General features: G+C 36.5%; 2 protein-coding genes across 2 annotated transcripts in view; one reads left to right on the plus strand and one right to left on the minus strand.

Moving 5' to 3' along the window:
- LOC109112900 (potassium voltage-gated channel subfamily H member 5-like) overlaps positions 1-1290 on the minus strand; it is an 87575-nt gene extending 86285 nt beyond the window's left edge. Inside the window, exon 1 of the mRNA XM_042777608.1 lies at positions 691-1290. Within this exon, the coding sequence (XP_042633542.1) occupies positions 691-763 (73 nt within the window). The 5' untranslated portion in view covers positions 764-1290. The remainder of the gene's footprint in view (positions 1-690) is intronic.
- Positions 1291-1777: 487 nt separating this feature from the next.
- On the plus strand, positions 1778-16387 carry LOC109101730 (rho-related GTP-binding protein RhoJ). Its single transcript, XM_019115138.2, has 5 exons — positions 1778-2532; positions 11433-11491; positions 13600-13764; positions 14084-14179; positions 15071-16387. Exons 1-5 carry the CDS (start codon positions 2319-2321, stop codon positions 15215-15217), a joined length of 681 nt encoding a protein of 226 aa, XP_018970683.1. The 5' UTR covers positions 1778-2318; the 3' UTR covers positions 15218-16387.
- The last annotated feature ends 1651 nt before the right edge of the window (positions 16388-18038 follow it).

Below are 18038 nucleotides of genomic sequence, written 5' to 3' on the forward strand. Positions count from 1 at the left end.
TTTAAAAAAATATATAGGTATAATAGTCACATATTTAACCATAATAAACAAAGTAACAGTTTAAATGTTTGGTTTAAAGTTTAACAAAGGTAAGCTAGAAAGGTTGCTTATGTGACTCCACACACAAAAAAAAAGGAAAAGAAAATCCACGCATTTTTACATGCGCCAACTGACGCAAATAAACGTTTTCCCACGTGAGATTTATCCTGACTGTAGGTTGTTGATGTCATAAAAAAATCACGTCTTACTGATGCATCAATACATTAATGTTGATAGCTTAACGGATAACAATGGTAAAGGTAATGTTTTGAGAACCGATTGATTAATGTGCTGTGAACTTTGTTTAATTACTATTATTATGGCAATAGAGCGATCAAGTTTAGCTCACGGGTGTTTTGCAGCTCTCTGTTTTTAATTTTTATTAAGCACTCAATAAAGAAGAGTATGTAGAAGTGACTTAAGGTGCGTCATATCTAAATATTTATTCTTACTTTGATCCGGGGGAAAAAAGTAGGTTTCCCATTTTTATGGAAAGAAACTCACGATATATACTTTTACGCGTAATTCTGAGTACAATCAAAGTTCGAAAAAAGAAAGCGTAAGAGAATTTATACATATCTAAAGACATCATGAGACTTTCCCCCCTTTGCTTTATCAGGTGCTGCAATCTGAAGAAAGCGAACATCTTACCACTTGAGCGACGGACAATATTTTCCAAAAAAGTGTTCTGTGGTGCCACCAGTCCTCTTTTTCCCCCGTGCATTCTGCGGCAGGGCAGCGTCGGTCAGGCTCGCGGACTTGCTGGAAGCTGGACGTTAAAGTGATGCGGGCGGGATGGGAATGTATCGATGGGATGGAGAAGATCATGGTAACGCTGCGCCGTGCCTGACTGGTATGGGTCCTTTGCACCACGGAGCGCTCGCAGTTCTGCAGACTCCGCGCTCCCCTGGTTGGCGCCTGCGCACTCGCGAGCTGTAACAATAAAAACTGACTGGCACAGTAATCTCGAGCGCTATGCCCGGTACCATGGAGATGCAACACATGCAACAGATGGTCCCTGTTGCGCGCGAATTAGTAACATGAAAACTCAAGAGTTACTGTAAATTATGTAGATGTCATCTTAAGTTAGCAAAAGTAAATTTAACAGTTAAAGTGAGTTACTATATAACTCATGAACTTAAGGAATGTTTTTTTTTTTACGCGCAATCTTGATTACATCGGGATGTAGACTACTTTAAATTATGTCAATATGATGATCCCAGGTCAGTATTCATCTTGAATATTTTATAAAAGGTTTTATGTTTATTCAACAACATTCTACACGAATTAACCTGAGGTTAAAGTGTATTTCATCACGAGAATATAGCCTTCCAAAAAAAAAAAAAAAAAAAATAGGAACAATGGAAGAAAAAAAACAGCATCATATGAACTAAAACATAAATTACTGATATGTCAAAAAGACTGAATTATCAATTGGTAAATTAATGTTAGCTTGAAAAACAAATTTGTTGTTAGCTTGACTGTTATGCATTATTATTATGTACATATATTATGTATATATGCATAGCTCCATTCTACTTAAGAAAGAAAGAAAGAAAGAAAGAAAGAAAGAAAGAAAGAAAGAAAGAAAGAAAGAAAGAAAGAAAGAAAGAAAGAAAGAAAGAAAGAAAGAAAAAGAAAGAGAGATTGAGTGAGTGAGTGAGTGAGTGAATGAATGAATGAATGAATGAATGAATGAATGAATGAATGAATGAAAATCCAAGTCATCCCATCCTTCTCTGTGGCGGACAGTGGCGCCATATTTTAGGAAATGCAGTTAGATTAGCCCCTCCTGTGCAGCTGGAGTCCCCTGTCTGAGCAGCCTGTGGACAGAGCCCCTATTGTTCCCAGCCCACTCCTGCCTAATATGGAATTCGCAGTGAAACCAATGATTTCCTGACACTGACGATGCGTAGCCGCGGAGGGGCGAATGTGTAAAGCTCTTTTGGAGTACAAGGGAAATAAACCAGAGACGCAGACACTGTTTTTGAAACGGTCTGGTCGTCGGATCAGGAAAATGTAAAATATCGGAATGCAAGTTGTAGGAGTTATCGTGAGTTTTCATGAAACTGTGATCGATGGCGAGAGATTGTTTTGGAAGCGCGAGCTAAAGCGTGGGTCACCCACTTGACGGATTTGCCTGCGCACCGTACGACACATCAACTCGAGTATTTAAACACTGGTCACGCGAAGACTGCCGTCTCAAAGACTGAGATTTCTTGTCGACCGAAGGCTTGGCTACCTGTGGAGAATATAGTTTCTGGACTTGTCCAACTATCATGCCTACTCTCAGTTCGAAAAGTAGGCAGAATGCAGTGGAAGCGGTTGAGGATGGAGGCAGTAACAGAGATCCTCTCGATACTGCGGCCAAAAAGATGTTGAAATGTGTTGTGGTCGGCGACGGAGCTGTGGGCAAAACCTGTTTGCTGATGAGTTACGCAAATGATGCTTTTCCCGAGGAGTATGTACCCACTGTATTCGATCACTATGCAGGTAAGATGTTTTGTATGAAGCGCTATATAAAGGTGGTTTCCAGCTCAAAGCATTCAGTTGAAATCCCTGTTTATGAAGTGCAGTTTACAGTATGTCTACCTAATCCACCCCCCACTACAGTCGGGTAGGGGACTGTCCCAAGAATAGCCATCTAAAAGAGGAGATATCAACTGCCAGAGCGAGGACTGAGGCCCAACAGACTAAAAAGTAACAGGGTACGAATATAGTTTGGGGGCTCAGAGCCCCCTAATTTAGGTTAATAATAACCATTGTAATTAATACATTTTAAGATGGTGTATTAGGCTACCTGCATTTAAATATAGGCTATATAAATACACACACACACACATTTCAACATTTCTTCCGAATCAGTATCAGACATGAATCCTTTCATTATTCAACAGTAATTGCAACAAAAATATAGTCATTTAATAAGTGTTTAAAAAACTTCTTTAAGGTCGTTGACGATTACCTTACTGTGACGTCAAAAGATGATTTGTGTTGGGCTAGAGGTAAATAATGTAGATAGCAAGCTGCGCATCAGTGAGAGTCAGAGATCGCGGGGGCTGCAACCTGTTGATCGCAGGAACAGGCGGAATCTAAACACGTTGTCAAGACTGTACTTTATGCATTATATCTTTGTAGATCCAAAGTTGTTTATGGTCACAAATGTATTGCTATCCATTGTGTTTTTTTTTTCTCGTTCTCTCTGACGCATTTGCAGGAAAGCATAAAGGCTTTGGTTTCTCTGGGGAAAATCTCCCATGACACTAATGCCTAGAATGCCATGAGGGTCAAGTCCTAATTACACAGCTTCAACATCCTCTGAGAACAGCAGGACAATTCCATCACAAATATAAAGAATGAATCTTCTTGAAAGAACTTATGGGAAGAAATACAAACAAGCACTGTGTCCACATATGCCTTCCATACAATATAGTAGGTGAAAAACAGTACATGAAAAAAGTAGTGTATCCAAATTCATAATATTGGGAAAAGAACAGTAGGCAAAAAGTACCTATTACTTACAACATCTGCTGAGATTCTGAAGTGCACATCAATGGACACTTTACTATCCCATGAGGCCACAGGAGAGGATTTTTGAATGGCAGTGAAGGGACACAACTGACACTGGTAGGTCACCTGACAGTAACAACATGGTGGATGTAGTACATTTGTATTTCATTTGTAATTAACATTTTGGCGGTTGTTCTGTAGTATTTTAAGATGTGTTTAATAGTTAGTTTGGTAATAAATATAGTACCTACTAGTCAGTATGCAATTTCAGATGCAGCTGATATCTCTAATTATCAGTTTATCAAGCCATGAAAAATTCAAAATAACACTAATGTAATCAGTGCAACAAAAGTAGATTTCAGAAGTCTTACAAATGCAATACATAGGTCTTTTCAGTTGACATTATTAGCAGTGGAAAAGTCATAATTTTTACAGACCAGAGAGAAATGGGGAAGAGAGTTCATGTCATTTCATATTTACACTGTTTGCACTTTTAAGCTAAATCTCTCATTCAGCATCTTTAGATGATTAATGATAGCACAAAGACTGAGTGATTCACATATTTCAAAGGCTGGATAGAAAGAGCTTGTGAATTAGCAAAGATTATCAAACTTAATTTTGACAAAAAACTCAGTTTAGCCCCAATCTTTATGGCTGTCATTTGTGATAGCTTTTTATTTGGCTAAGAACCTTAAAGTAGGTATTGTCAAAGGCTTTTCTATTGCACATTTATTTCTAATGTGACATATGATCAAATAAGGCATGTTTACCTGGACTGTGCCAAAAAGAAGAACTCTCTTAATTTTTTATGAGATTTTAATAGTATCCTGTGTCGTAATTTCCAGTGCAGGCTCAGGACAGCACAGACTGAACTCATTCAAGGAGTGAGTAAAACTTTTAAACTCTTGGGAGTTGAATGAGATGGAAAGATCTTCAGGGAGTGTGATTCTCTGTCAACTCTTCCAGTGTAATTAAGCTGATGAGTGAGGCCATCCAGAGGACACTAAATGGATGTCCCAGAACAAAAGTTTGAATGCAGGCACTTATTGCTAATGAAAAAAAAAATAATAATAATAATAATTAGCAATGAAAACCCTGACTGAGCAGATTTTAACCTTATGGGTTTTTTTAACCCCACTGGAGGGATGCTTGGCACTCCTTTTTTCATTGTCTTTTTTCCTATCACATATTTTAGTAATCATCATAAATTATATATCATTTGAAAGCTTACAAACTTCAAAATTCATAGTGTGGATGAATTTGGACATTCCGTTACTATGGAAATGGAATAGTGGCTTTTTTGGTCTCTGCCCGTTGTATTACGATATTTTACAATCAAAACTTTTTAGAATCTTGACAAAATACATGTTGGGAATCTCAAAATTCCATATTTGGTGCTTATTTTTTGATAGAAGTACTATTGAGAGAGAAATTTTGTGACTGAAGTGAAAGTGAAAAAGTGAAAGTTGTGACATTTGTCAAGTATGGTAACCCATACTCGAAATTGGTGCTCTGCATTTAACCCATCCAAGTGCACACACACAGCAGTGAGAAGTGAACACACTGTGAACACACACCCGGAGCAGTGGGCAGCTATATCCAGGGCCCGGGGAGCAAGTGGGGGTTCAGTGCATTGATAAGTGGAAATTCTGTGATGGGTATTGAGGGTGGAAGTGAGCACTGTTCATTTACTCCCTCCCACCTACAACTCCTGCCAGCACTGAGACTCGAACCTGCAACCTTCGGGTTAAAAGTCCAAATCTCTAATCATTAGGCCACAGCTGCCCCAATATAGGAAGCACTGAAAAATGCATCAAAACAATTCAAAGGGTCCCGGTGGCTATTTTTGGTATAACAAAATAGGAACCTCAACTATCAACTTTAGACATATGGCTTTAATTTATAGCAATTTTAGATTAATTTTTTTTTTTTATAAAATATTTATTTTATATAAAATAAAAAAATAGTACAGTACACTTTCTTTACACTAAATTTAAACTTCTATAACTTCTTATACTATAATTTTTTAATTAATTATTTCACTTCTACAATAATCTGCTGATTGTCTTTTTTATTTTTAATGTTTAAAAACTTTCTCATGCCAAGACACAAGAGATGTATTTTGAAAGCTTGCTACAAGACTTTTGAGAATCCAAACCAGTCCAACCACTGGAAGACAGTGAGAGTGTTTGGGAAACCTGTTCCAATTTTTATAATTAATTCTGGTGACATTAGTGGTGCATAAATGACACTGTTCACCTTTAAGGAAATGAAACAGTGGTCATAAAGAATAGTGGCATTTATTTATTTATGTTATAGTGTGCTGGCAAACAGATTCAGGATTCAAATTTAAGTTATGGTTTGTAAAAAATTGTCACATAGTGGCTTAATGTGTAGGATAAAGAGGACAGAACTTTCATTGTAGGCCAGTGAAAGCTTTACTGTGTTGCTATGCTAGAATTGGTCTTAAATGAAAAACTATGAATTTATTCATTCATGCCTCAGCAGTAATGGAACAGTTTACAATATAGGAAGCACTGGGAATACAATAATCAAATTATCAGTGAAAATATAATTAATAAATAAGCAGCTTATATATATGTATAGTTAAATGGTGAACTAAGCAATGCAAGCATCATCTATTTTGAGATATATTTTTATTGTTTAATAGAATATATTAGTATTTTGAATATGTTTTTGTTTTAATATTCATTACCATTCAAATGATTTTTTTTAATGTAATTTGCTCCTGTGATGGCAAAGTTGAATGTTCAGCAGTCATTACTCTAGTCTTCAGTGTCACATGATCCTTTAGAAATCATTCTAATGATGCTAAATATGCTGATATGATATGGTTGTGCTGTTTAATATTTTTGTGGAACCATTCATTTCAGGATTCTTTGAAGAAAAAAAAAAGGTTAAAAAGAACAGAATTCCTTTGAAATTGATTTTATTATTATTATTTTAACAATTTAAATAACTTTACAATCACTTTTGATTGATTTTGTGCATCTATGCAGACACAAAACTTTTAGACTGTAGTGTACATTAGAAAAGGTAATATATTTTCTTATAATCTAACTCTGTCATTTAAACAACCTAGTATTTTTATTAATTGTAAAAGATAGAGACTAATTTACAAGACATAACTCAAGACATGTTAATAAGGCCAAATATAATATGAGTGATTGAACTTTTTTTTCTCTTCACCAGAACCATTGTGATTACAATCTATGAGAGCTAGAGCTCAACCCAACAGTATGTGGGACTATGGTTTCCATCCATAAATCCCATTGGAGCAGAACTCCCTTATCCAAAACAAACCGATGACATTCCCGGCCCATGACACAGTGCCTGTTAATGCGTTTGAGATGAGTCATCGTCTAGTGTGGCTGCCACTAGACTCCTAACAAAATCAACTAATCCACCAGTAATATTGGATTGTGGATATTGCCACGTGGTCAATATTAAAGTACCTTCAGCTGGAAAGCTATAGTTCTTTTTTATCAGGGACAGGATTGTGAAGTAGCATTTTTAAATATGATGTAAACAATCTTTTGTTGGTGGTTATTTTTTTTGTAGAAGCAATACTTTATTCAACAGTTTTTGTTTTGTATGAGCAGATTTTTATTTTTTAACACCTATTGTTTTTCATTATCGTTCCACTACATTTTCTATTTGATTTGATCTCTTCTTGGATTTGCAGATCTGTAAACCACGGGGGTTTGACCTTTACCTTACCATGAGCAAGAATATTCTGAACTAAACAAAATAAACTATACAGAATTATACAAAATAAAACAATAGCCCATCAGTTAGATTGTGTTTATTAACACTGACATACTTAATAGTTATATTTTTAAATAAATACTAAGAAAGGAAACTAGAAACACCAAGATAATTTCTGTTGAGTGTTGGTTTTGAAGATATTCTTTGCTGCCTATGTTATCCCATAATCTTGCGAATGTGGTTTGATAGTTAATGGTATCAATACACCAGATTTGGTTAGTGGTTGGTTGGTGCAAGGAATAAAAATTGTCTAATGGAGTGGCTGAAAGAAGTAAACATTCTTCTGAACTTATCATTTCTACTTGGAAATAAGCATTAAATGTTTGGCTGGTCACTAGAATTTGTTCTAGATCATCTAGGCCCTAAACATAACGGTGATGACATGAGAGTAAATTATGACAGAATTTCCATTTTTGGGTCCCTTCAAATAATATTACAAATGTAAATATTTTTGAGGAAGAGTTAATAAGTAAATAAATGAAAATTCATAGTGGAGTGAGTAGTCGAACTCATTTGAAGCGAAAGCTCAATCTTATAGCGCATGCCACATAAGGGCCTTACAGATTCTTTTGGCTTCAGAATACAAGATTAATCACATTAATGGATTTTTTAGTTATGCTATGCAAAATGTTTATGTAGATTATGTACACTAAGACCCTCTGGCAAGCACAGTGCTGCAGCAACAGGGATTGAAAAGAGGATAAAACCCAGTGGCTTATTTTGCAGTTTGACACACTGATGCCTTCAAAGAAACACTAGTGATACAAGCTTTTTCTTTAAAAATCACACTTCAGGAATGCCAACAACTTGAAAAACATATCAACCCATTTATAAATCACAACACTGCAAGAGTCCATTTACTAGCCCATCTGCTGACATAAAACAGTTTGAAATTGCACTCTGAATGGTACACAATGCAGTGATTACCAGATTCCAGGACCAGATCAAAGATGCCAATACATTTATTGCTAAAAGACAATTTTATGTGAATGGATGGTGGACAACAGTCCAACATGGAAGAATGGGTGTCAATTGTGAGTGAGCAGTGAAATGGCTACAGTAAATGGTCATCACTTGAGACCTAATGGAAAGTGTCTAAATTAAATTTGCAGTCTCTTGCTATTACCATGCGAGTATCTATACAAGTCGCTGTACTGTTCTTATAGGCCAAAGCTCACTGAATGCAGATATAGTGGCTGACTCAATGTCACAGGCCAGTCTGCGAAAGAGAAAAGAGGACTGAAGAATGTTGAGGCTTGGAGGGGTGTGTGGGCTTCTGACACCTCAAATCACTTTTCACAACAGTGGGTCATGCTTGAGTGAGACTGTAACACAACATGGATTTCTCTCCAGGCCACAGAATGGGGGCTGGGGTTTGCAGAAAGCTCGAGCCTCATGGGGAAAAGCAGCTGACCGGAGAGAACAGCTGAGAGCCTGATTCACAGCCACCAAACCTTCTCCATCCCTACAGACATCAGTTTCTCTACTTCTCTCAAACTTTCACCTCACATCACCCCAGCCTTGTTTTGTGTTAGTTGTTTTGTATTTATAGGCAAAGTAAGAGCCAGAGAATCAGTAAATGAGGAAAAGATTAGACTCCTTATTTAGCCCAGCCCCAAGAGGGGAAAAGAATTGTGCCGGTAAAAGGACCTGTCTGGGAACAGCTGATACACAGCGCCTGACTCAAGGCCACTGTTTCTGGTCCATCTTTATAGTCTACAGGAAAAGAACTTCTAAGCACATCTAATCAAAACACCACTTTGGCTGGTTTCCTACAGCTGCAATTCCTCACTCCTTTCTTTCAGAAAGACACCACCCTGGCGGCTCCTCAGTGACCCCCTGTACCTCCACGTGGCTAAGCTAGGGGCACTAGAGCTAGTGCTGCTCTGTATTTGTCTCTTTGTCACCAGTGTTGAGCACATGATTGTTAAAATTAGCAGAGAGATTAGCAATCACTTAAAGCCATGTAAGATATAACTGAAAAGGGCCACATAGACCCTTTTTGTTATCATAATTTATGAAACAAACATTATGCCTCGTCAAGCGAAACAGTTAAGCTAGCATAAGATCTGCTTTAGGGTCTTTTAGCTTTTTATATTTATGACTGACTAGAACTACTGAAATTATGCATTCAGTACATCAAGTTTAAAAAAACAAAACAAAATAAGTTCCTTGTTTGGAGAACAATCCAAATAATAAAAAAAAAAAACTTTCCTTACAAAGGAAGAAAAAGTATCAAAAAATATACAAAAAAAAAATCAAAAGAGCAACATAAAATTATAATAGTGGTCCATACAACTTGTGGTATATTCTTTGTGTTATGAAATTATATGATGTTGAGATTCAAACAAAAATTTTATTTTATATTCCATGAATCCCCTCAAGTGAGCTGTTAATCACTGGAACTGGATCATCGAATCAGTGAGTTGACTCAAGAACTGGACCCCAAAATTCAGACTGTAAATACCTAGATTGTTCACTTGTATTGCTAGTACTATACACGCAATATGGTGGAATACTTGCCAATTGGTAAATTCTTTGCGTCACTGCAGCTGTTATAACCTCTGGTTTCCATGGAAACAGTCAGTGTACTGAGATGCGAGCTTGCATGCGCATTGGCTGAACCAATCTGAAATATATATATATTTTTAAACACTGTTTGAGTATAATAATCTATATTAATGGGATATTTAATGTCAGATTTAGTTGCTTATTTGAAATGTTATTTAAATGCGAGTTTAGCAAGCAGTTTTTACAATTTCTCCATTCAAGCAGATAAGAGTTGGTCTTGAATGCCCAAAATAGCTGCCAGAGGCATTGCAAATATGGCCACAGAGTGAACTGATTTTGCCTGAAAGGGGATTTGCAAAAACCAGAATGGTTTTGTAAATTGAATCAACTGAATTTAATTTGTTCATGAACTGGACATCAATATTCACACAAAGCTTCAATATGACTTCAGTGGACTTGGAATATAGCACAAAAGTTGTATGGACCACTTTTAGAGCCCTTTTATGGTGCTTTTTGTTATTTTTGATGCTTGAAAGCAGCAGGATAAAAGATTAACTCTATTGGAGAACCTAGATTTTAAAAAAAATCTTATTATTTTTTACAGTTAGTGGTGTTCATACTAAAAATTTGCATTGCCATATTTTTATTGCCATAATATTGGAGTGTTTTACCTGAATTATCTGTGGTGGGTTTCTTCTGAACTTTTTCCTGGGCTTGTTTTCAAGGGACGTTGTAGTGGTTGTCTTCTTTTCCAGAAGCTTCTTGACTCATTAAGTGTGTCAGATCTACACTTCGCAGGAAGTGCTTTGGTTCTGAGAGGAAGGTCATTGGTCATTTTGGAAGCATCAAAGGGTATTTGGCTCAGTACAGTTGATGGGTTATGAAATATTTGGTAAAATCTTTTTGTGGTCCCAGGCATCAGAATTCCAGGCTATCATGGGGCTGAGAAGATTGAATTTAGTTCAGGGTGTCTCAGAAGGTTTTTGAGGCCTGAAGAATCTGGTGAGGGCCACCTTTCACGTCACAGCCTCTTTCTTCTCTATTGCACACATTACTTTAATCAGCCTTATCAAACAACTATCAGAGCACTGAGTTTGAGAAGAGTGTGGACACACAGCAGACTAGTATCTGCGGTTTGTTTGAAACCTCAGTGAAATGTTGAGTCCAGCTGTTCTCCTGATCTCAGCAGTGGTCTTCTATTGTGTGTTGTTTGATAACAAAAGATTGACTTGTCTGGGGTTTTTTCCTTTTAGTTCTGTCAACACAGCCGTTCTCTCCCCCTCATCATCTGCAACACAGAATGAAATATGTATGTAAGCATACACACCGCTCTTCCCTCCATGTTTTCCAAAACTGGTCACCCCTAGCTGTTGACAGCTGTCCTGTTCCAAATCAACCTCCGTTTCCACCCACAATCAAACAGCAGGTCCAGAGTTCTGGAAGTACATCAGAGAGATGTGATACAGCAGGAGCAGAAACACTGCTGGACAAACACACATTTTACAGGCATATTCTGGACTTTTTTATTCTGTTTGATATGCATAATGAATGTAACTTTTTTGTTGTCGTTTTCTTTTTTACAGTGAATGTAACAGTATCTGGGAGGCAGCACTTACTGGGATTGTACGATACAGCTGGACAAGTGAGTTAACGCTTGTTAAGTCTATATAGTCACAATGTAACAGAAGTAGATCTTTTCTTCCATATTGCAATGTATATCCAAGTGAAACGGATTACTGAAAAAGAAAAAAAACATAGGGCATGAAAAACATCGATTCTATCCATCATTTGTTAATTGGATGGAGGCAGATTTAAATGACAGCCTAAAGTATATTGTAAAAAAGGGGTGGGGTTTAAGCAGACAAAGTGATTGGAGAAGTCTTGACATTCATCACCTGATAGCAGTTTGTTGTTTTACCGGACGATCGAGTCATGATACAAAAATCATGTCTTTCACTAGGTTAATTTCAACTTTCCCCTACTAAACACAGTCTAATTTCATCAATATAGAAATGACACAAGGATTTACATTGAAACTCTTGAAAACATTACTAAATGGCGTTGTGGCCATGCATCAGATCACTCTGAATACAAACTCCTTTTGCATCACAGTCACGTTTAACAGCATAATTTACAGCCTGTGTTGAATAATGTTGTAAATAAAGCTGCAAGCACTGACTTGAATGACAAGAAACCCTAGGTTGGGTTGTTTTTTACACTGTCAGCCCACCATAATGACTTTGATTTTGGCTTATTGCAGTGATTCTTCAAAAGAAAACTCATATACAGCCTGAAGAGTTGCATCTGAACCACAGTACAGCTATTTACTTTTCTGTGTGTCTAAAGGCATCACAGAATCAGCCATCCCTGTAATACTCATCATATGGGACCCCAGTTAGAGTTTTAATTCTAGAATATATATTGCGAAAGATTACATTTTTTAACAATTTAAAAATGAAAATGACACAATCCCCAATCTAAAAATAAAAATTAGGCCTTTTTGACATATTTGTGTTGTTACTAAACTTGTTTAAACTTGTAAAGTTGTTTTCATGACTGATCATCACTATCATTTCCATTCATATGTTTAACAATTTCAGCATCAGCATCCGTTTTATTGGCTTGGAAAGATTGCTCTTAAAAGTTATTCTCTTTTTCCCATGAGGCATATTCTCTTATAAGGACTTTGGCAGTTGCTGACATTGCACGGGGGATGGCATTCATTAAACAGGATGTAGTTTCTAACAGTGCATACATTTAAATAAATAATGAGGGAATAAACAATTCTTTTGTGTGCAAAAGCATGCAATACAAGGAAAAGAGCATTATATGCATATTTTACTATCTCGGATACCGTACCAGACTGGTGAAAAGTGCTATAGGGTACTGATTTGCATAACAGTATAAATATTTACCATCATTTATCAACAATCCAATGAGGGTCACTTATTTGACTTTGTTTCAAGGACCGTTTTTGCTTGAAGTAATAAAGAAAGCTTAAGTGTGAGTATTACTGTTCAGCATGATATAATTATGTAAATGTTTCTTAGGATATATAGCTGTAGCAAGCACAGTATGAGCTGTAATGACGAATATTTGCTGTTTTACAATTTAAAAGACTGATTAATGTAGTGCGCCACACATTGCCGTATAAATGAAAGCTAAATAATTCCATCTGCTCCCATAAGCAGTTCACTGATACAGAGGAGCAACTGTGTGATGTCTGGCCCTTCTCTTCTATTGATCACTTACGAGGAGATCAATGGCTTTCAAGAAGAACTGACTTTTACAAGATGCTGGCGCTGGTGCAGAGCTGTCATACGGCACTGACATTTTAAAGGCTTAATGTAAATTATTTGTTCATTTGCATTTCATAATAAGTGACAGAATATAGTCATGGATAATAAAGATGCTCTACATGTTAAATTTTACCAGAACATTATATTTATTGACACAAAATCTACAATTTTAACTCTTTCACTATGGTTTGTACCAACCAGGGGTACCTGCAAATAAGGTTCTCCATAAACAGGATTTTTAAATGTTTTTAAAAGATGTGAATTGAGTGCAACTGATGGGGTTGTGGGGTATGTTAGACAAATAAGCTTTAATTGAAGCTTTAACCTTTAAATTAATTATCTGTCCTCTTTCACTTATAGTTTGTTTTTCAAAAAGATCTTTTGCATCATATTTCAGTTGTAAGAGAAATGAACTGCGTCTAAAGCAGATCTTACTTTACTCGTTATGTAGGAGGATTACAACCAGCTGCGGCCCCTCTCCTACCCCAACACAGACGTCTTTCTCATCTGCTTCTCTGTTGTGAATCCAGCTTCCTATCACAATGTTCAGGAGGAATGGGTACCTGAGCTCAAATCCTGCATGCCTCACGTGCCCTATATCCTCATTGGAACACAGGTGCAAGAATTTCTAATTCAGACAGTAATGTGATTTAATAATAATAAATAACTTAATAGTTTTGTTTTTGTTTGTATTTTATTATCAGATAAAATATTAATAACAATAAATAAATTATTTTTGTTGTTTTTATATTGTCTATTATCAGATAAAATATTAATATTATTAATAATAGTAATAATTATAATATTTATTGTTTATTTTCTGTTATCAGGTCAGACATCGAGATTAGACATCAAATGGAAATAAAATAAATATTTTATGGAAAATAAAATACATGAAATGAAATGTTTAACTATTTATTTATTTTCCTTTCCAGATTGACTTGCGAGATGACCCAAAGACACTAGCACGTCTGCTCCAGATGAAGGAGAAGCCATTGACCTACGAGCAAGGCCTCAAACTAGCCAGAGAGGTGATGGATGTTCATATGTTTGGTGGTTTGGCTTAGGAGCCGTTTACACAACAACGTTTTCATGCAAAACCAGAAAACATTTTATGCGTTTTGCCTGTTTGTTTACACTACAATGGCGTTTTGGGGACTGATAACGCATATTTTTGAAAACGGTTTTCAAAGTGCAAGTTTGTGTAAACACCCAAAATGGGAATCTTTGAAAATGGTGGCGTCATGCATCTGCGTAGTACATGTTAGGTATGTAGACATGCGCAGTACGTGTTGATTTTAAAGCCAAGCGCGAACAAACATACACAACAATGGCGGAGTACATGGTACTGTTGTTGCTGCCGCTTCTTCATCAAAGTGTGGATTTACTTCACCAATATTACAACCAACAGCGGAGACACATCATATACAACATATAATCGTCACTTCCCTGCAGGTACTGTTTACTTACAGGTGACAGCGCCAACTACTGGTCTGGTATACGTAATACAGCATTTTTGGCCATTTTCGCAGATATGTGTAAACGTGAATCGTTTTGAAAATGTTGTCGTGTATACATGAATTTTTTTTAAAATGCAAGGGAAAAACTTTCTGTTGTCGTTAAAAATGTAGGGTGAGTTGTCAGTTATTTCCAGGTTTCAAATAATAGAAAGCATGATTCATAAATTCGGTCTCATCCTCAAGTTGTTCACAAAAAAAAAAAAACACACACACACACACAAAAAAAAGTTTAACAGAATGTTTGAGCTGCCGAGAGTGAATGGTGGCCATGACTTTCAAGCATGATTTTCATGGAAAAAAATTTTAGTAAATAAAAAGTTCACTAAATTTTAAAAAACAATTTACCATCCTTTAAACCCAAAGCTGAGTGTTTTGTTTCAAAATTGTTATTGTTGTCCACAGATTGGAGCCCAGTGCTATCTGGAGTGTTCAGCACTGACTCAGAAGGGACTAAAGACAGTATTTGATGAGGCCATCCTGACAATCTTCAGCCCAAAGAAACAAAAACGGTGCTGCGCGGCCTGCAGAAGCTGTTGTGCTATTGTGTGAGGAAAATCTCCAACTGTGAACGCCCACTCTCCCCCAAAGCTCTGGAAGAGTAACAGACCCTAAACTGCCTCCAGTCTGCTGTACATCCTTCCTTTCTCCATCCGCCCGTTGTCCCTCAGGACAATGAGCGGTCTTGCCCTCGGTTTGTGTGTCTCGTGGAGAGCTACACTGTCCAAAACAAGTGCCTTAATTTCTCCCTGTGTTGCTTTACAGGATTCACTTCTCAAGCCAAAGAAGTCTCAGATGGGACTGTGGTTACTTGAAGCAATGTGGCGTGACGTCGCCAATCTCCAATCAAACATTTCAGGTTCATCTCTGGGCCACTGGATTTTTTTTTTTAAACCGACTATATTATATGGTTTCTCAAAGCTTATGAAAAAAATGAAAATCCATTCCTCCATACAAGCTGGCTTTCTCTCAGTCACCTCAAATCAATATTGCGCTCTTTCTGGAGTCAATGCTTCAGCCGTTTCTAGCTAGTTAATAAGGGAAATTCTCTGGAGGATGGCCAACTCATCAATAGAAGTAGAACATACAAAAAGAGAGAGACGAGAGTAAGAAGTGCATCTTTACCACCAATCCTGAGGTCATACAAAATTAGCAACTTCAAATAACACTGATAATCTGCTACAGAACTACACATCCAAAGATACATAAAATCATTTGTTATTCATTAAAAAGAGTGACAGTCAAGCACACAATAGGCTACTTATATATTTGTGACAACATTAGCCCATGAATCATTCATATTTCCTTGCGTTTTCAAAACTGGGATGCCCTGAAGTGTACTTAGTCACGTTTTTGTAAGCCATCAGACATTTATCTCTATACAGTGTAGGTGTAGAACAATGATGCCTTAAATAATGGTGTTGTAATTGTTATATTTTTCATATGCATTTGCATTTTGATTTCTGAAGGGGCCTGTATTTTGTCTTCTCAGATGACTCTGTCTAGTGTCTACACACAATTTAAAAAATGCTCTTATTTTCCTCTATTAAAAATGAGCCGATGGAAGACTGAAAGTATGGAGGACTGTACGTGCCACTTAAAGTAAAATGAAAAAAAATCAATCACCAATGTATTCATTCAGAAATTAAAAACAATCGATAGATAATTCTTTATAAATAGATAAATGTTTTAAATTACGACATATTTTAAACAGTTTATTTCATTCACTTTAAATATGTAAAGTTAAATGTAACAAATAATATATTAATAAATAATTTTAAATGCAACATTTAAATTGTATTTTCATGAAGCACTGCTTTTTTTAATCCAATTGCCAGTTGAAATTTTAAAATGTGATTTAAAACAAAGTTACAGAGCACTGCATCGATGATGACGTATTTTTATAGGCCAACCTGGAAGTGAACATTACTCTAGTTTCAGCCTCAGATATCACGTCCATGGAATGTTGGCTGAATGTCTGATGAATAATGCACACAAAATGGAAAACACTTTGGGAGTTTTTCAAGTCGTCATGTGATTGGTTGAATTCTACAAGATTTCTGCGAGACGTGCGTTGTGTCCTTTAATGGTACACCTGGAAACAAAACCGTTGTGATGCCAAACCCCCTCAAGGAAATTTACAGCTGTGACATTTTCCCTGAAATTTTGAGTTACAGTAGTTTCCAAAAGCGTGATTTCATACACACCGAGATTGTAAAAGCAGACTACTGAGTAAACATGTTTTCCTGTTTGGCATGATGGTGTTTCTCTTTAATGTCCCCGAAAATCTCTGTAGTCTCATTTAGCCACTTGTTAGCAACTGCCTTTTTCAAGACAAGTAAAAGCTGTAAAAATGTCACAAGGGTTATTACTGGTCATGAAGTGGAAACATGATTATACTTGTATTTTCTTGAGCTTGTGTTCATAAGAGACCTTATTGTAGGCATTTAAACAAAAACCCATTCAACAAAACCCATCAACATTTGCCTACAAAAATACATCATCCCTGCAGCACTGATTTTAGTTTAATTTAACATTTTAAACGTATTAAATGTCAAAGGTCTACTTTTTTAAAGTGAAAAGTGATTTCCCTTTATACTGTCATTTTAATTTATAATTTTTTTTATCATTATTGTTTTTGTGGCATTCATAGTCCTCCACATGATCCAATACTTCATGTGAAAAAAAACGATCACCCTATCACTCTATTTCAGCTGTAATACTTATCTATTTACTGAGGACCAGGATTATACATTGTCTAACTTCTCTGTTTTGCCTCTGGACGAAGCCACCCCCTAATTTTCCCCTTTAAAGATCAACTCAAACACAAATGGCTTTGTTCTTCAGACTTGTTTTTTTCCTCAGGCATGTAGTGTGGTCATGCTGTAAACTGCACCGCTGATAATGGCGCAGTTAAATATGTGGCCTTTTCAAAACGATGATGGTTCCCTACTGTGTTTTGTACAAGTGTCAAATAATATGGACGATATTATGTGTAGCCCTTGCATTTTTGTTTTGGACGTGTTGAACAATGTGTAGGTTAACCATCTGCTAAAGCAACCAAAAACTTGCAGTTCAAGCATCCATATTCACTTACCAAAAGCTTCTAATTACTTCTGATTGCTCTTCACATCAGTCGTTCTTTAGTTTGACCTCAAGGACTACTTTCCGGAACCCGCAAGGTGCTAGCGACTATCCTCGGGCTGAGGAATCAAGCCTGCTTCACAGAGAGGAAGGATGAGCCGTCATTCACTTGTCTTTAATGTAGCATAGAGTTTGTTTCTTCACTCAGTTTAAGTGCACTTATGACACTGTGCCTTGCATTGTCCTATGCAATTGTTTATATACTGTAATGCTAATGAGCAGTCACTGG

Source organism: Cyprinus carpio, chromosome A20 (genome assembly GCF_018340385.1).
Source record: "Cyprinus carpio isolate SPL01 chromosome A20, ASM1834038v1, whole genome shotgun sequence".
Lineage (NCBI taxonomy): Eukaryota > Metazoa > Chordata > Actinopteri > Cypriniformes > Cyprinidae > Cyprinus > Cyprinus carpio.

Bases quoted from the DNA above. Each gene is read 5' to 3' on its own strand.
- LOC109101730 (XM_019115138.2), top strand. From the start codon at position 2,319: ATGCCTACTCTCAGTTCGAAAAGTAGGCAGAATGCAGTGGAAGCGGTT. The intron at 13,765-14,083 runs GTGCAAGAATTT...TTTCCTTTCCAG, and splicing joins ATATCCTCATTGGAACACAG to ATTGACTTGCGAGATGACCC. The intron at 14,180-15,070 runs GTGATGGATGTT...TGTTGTCCACAG, and splicing joins GCCTCAAACTAGCCAGAGAG to ATTGGAGCCCAGTGCTATCT.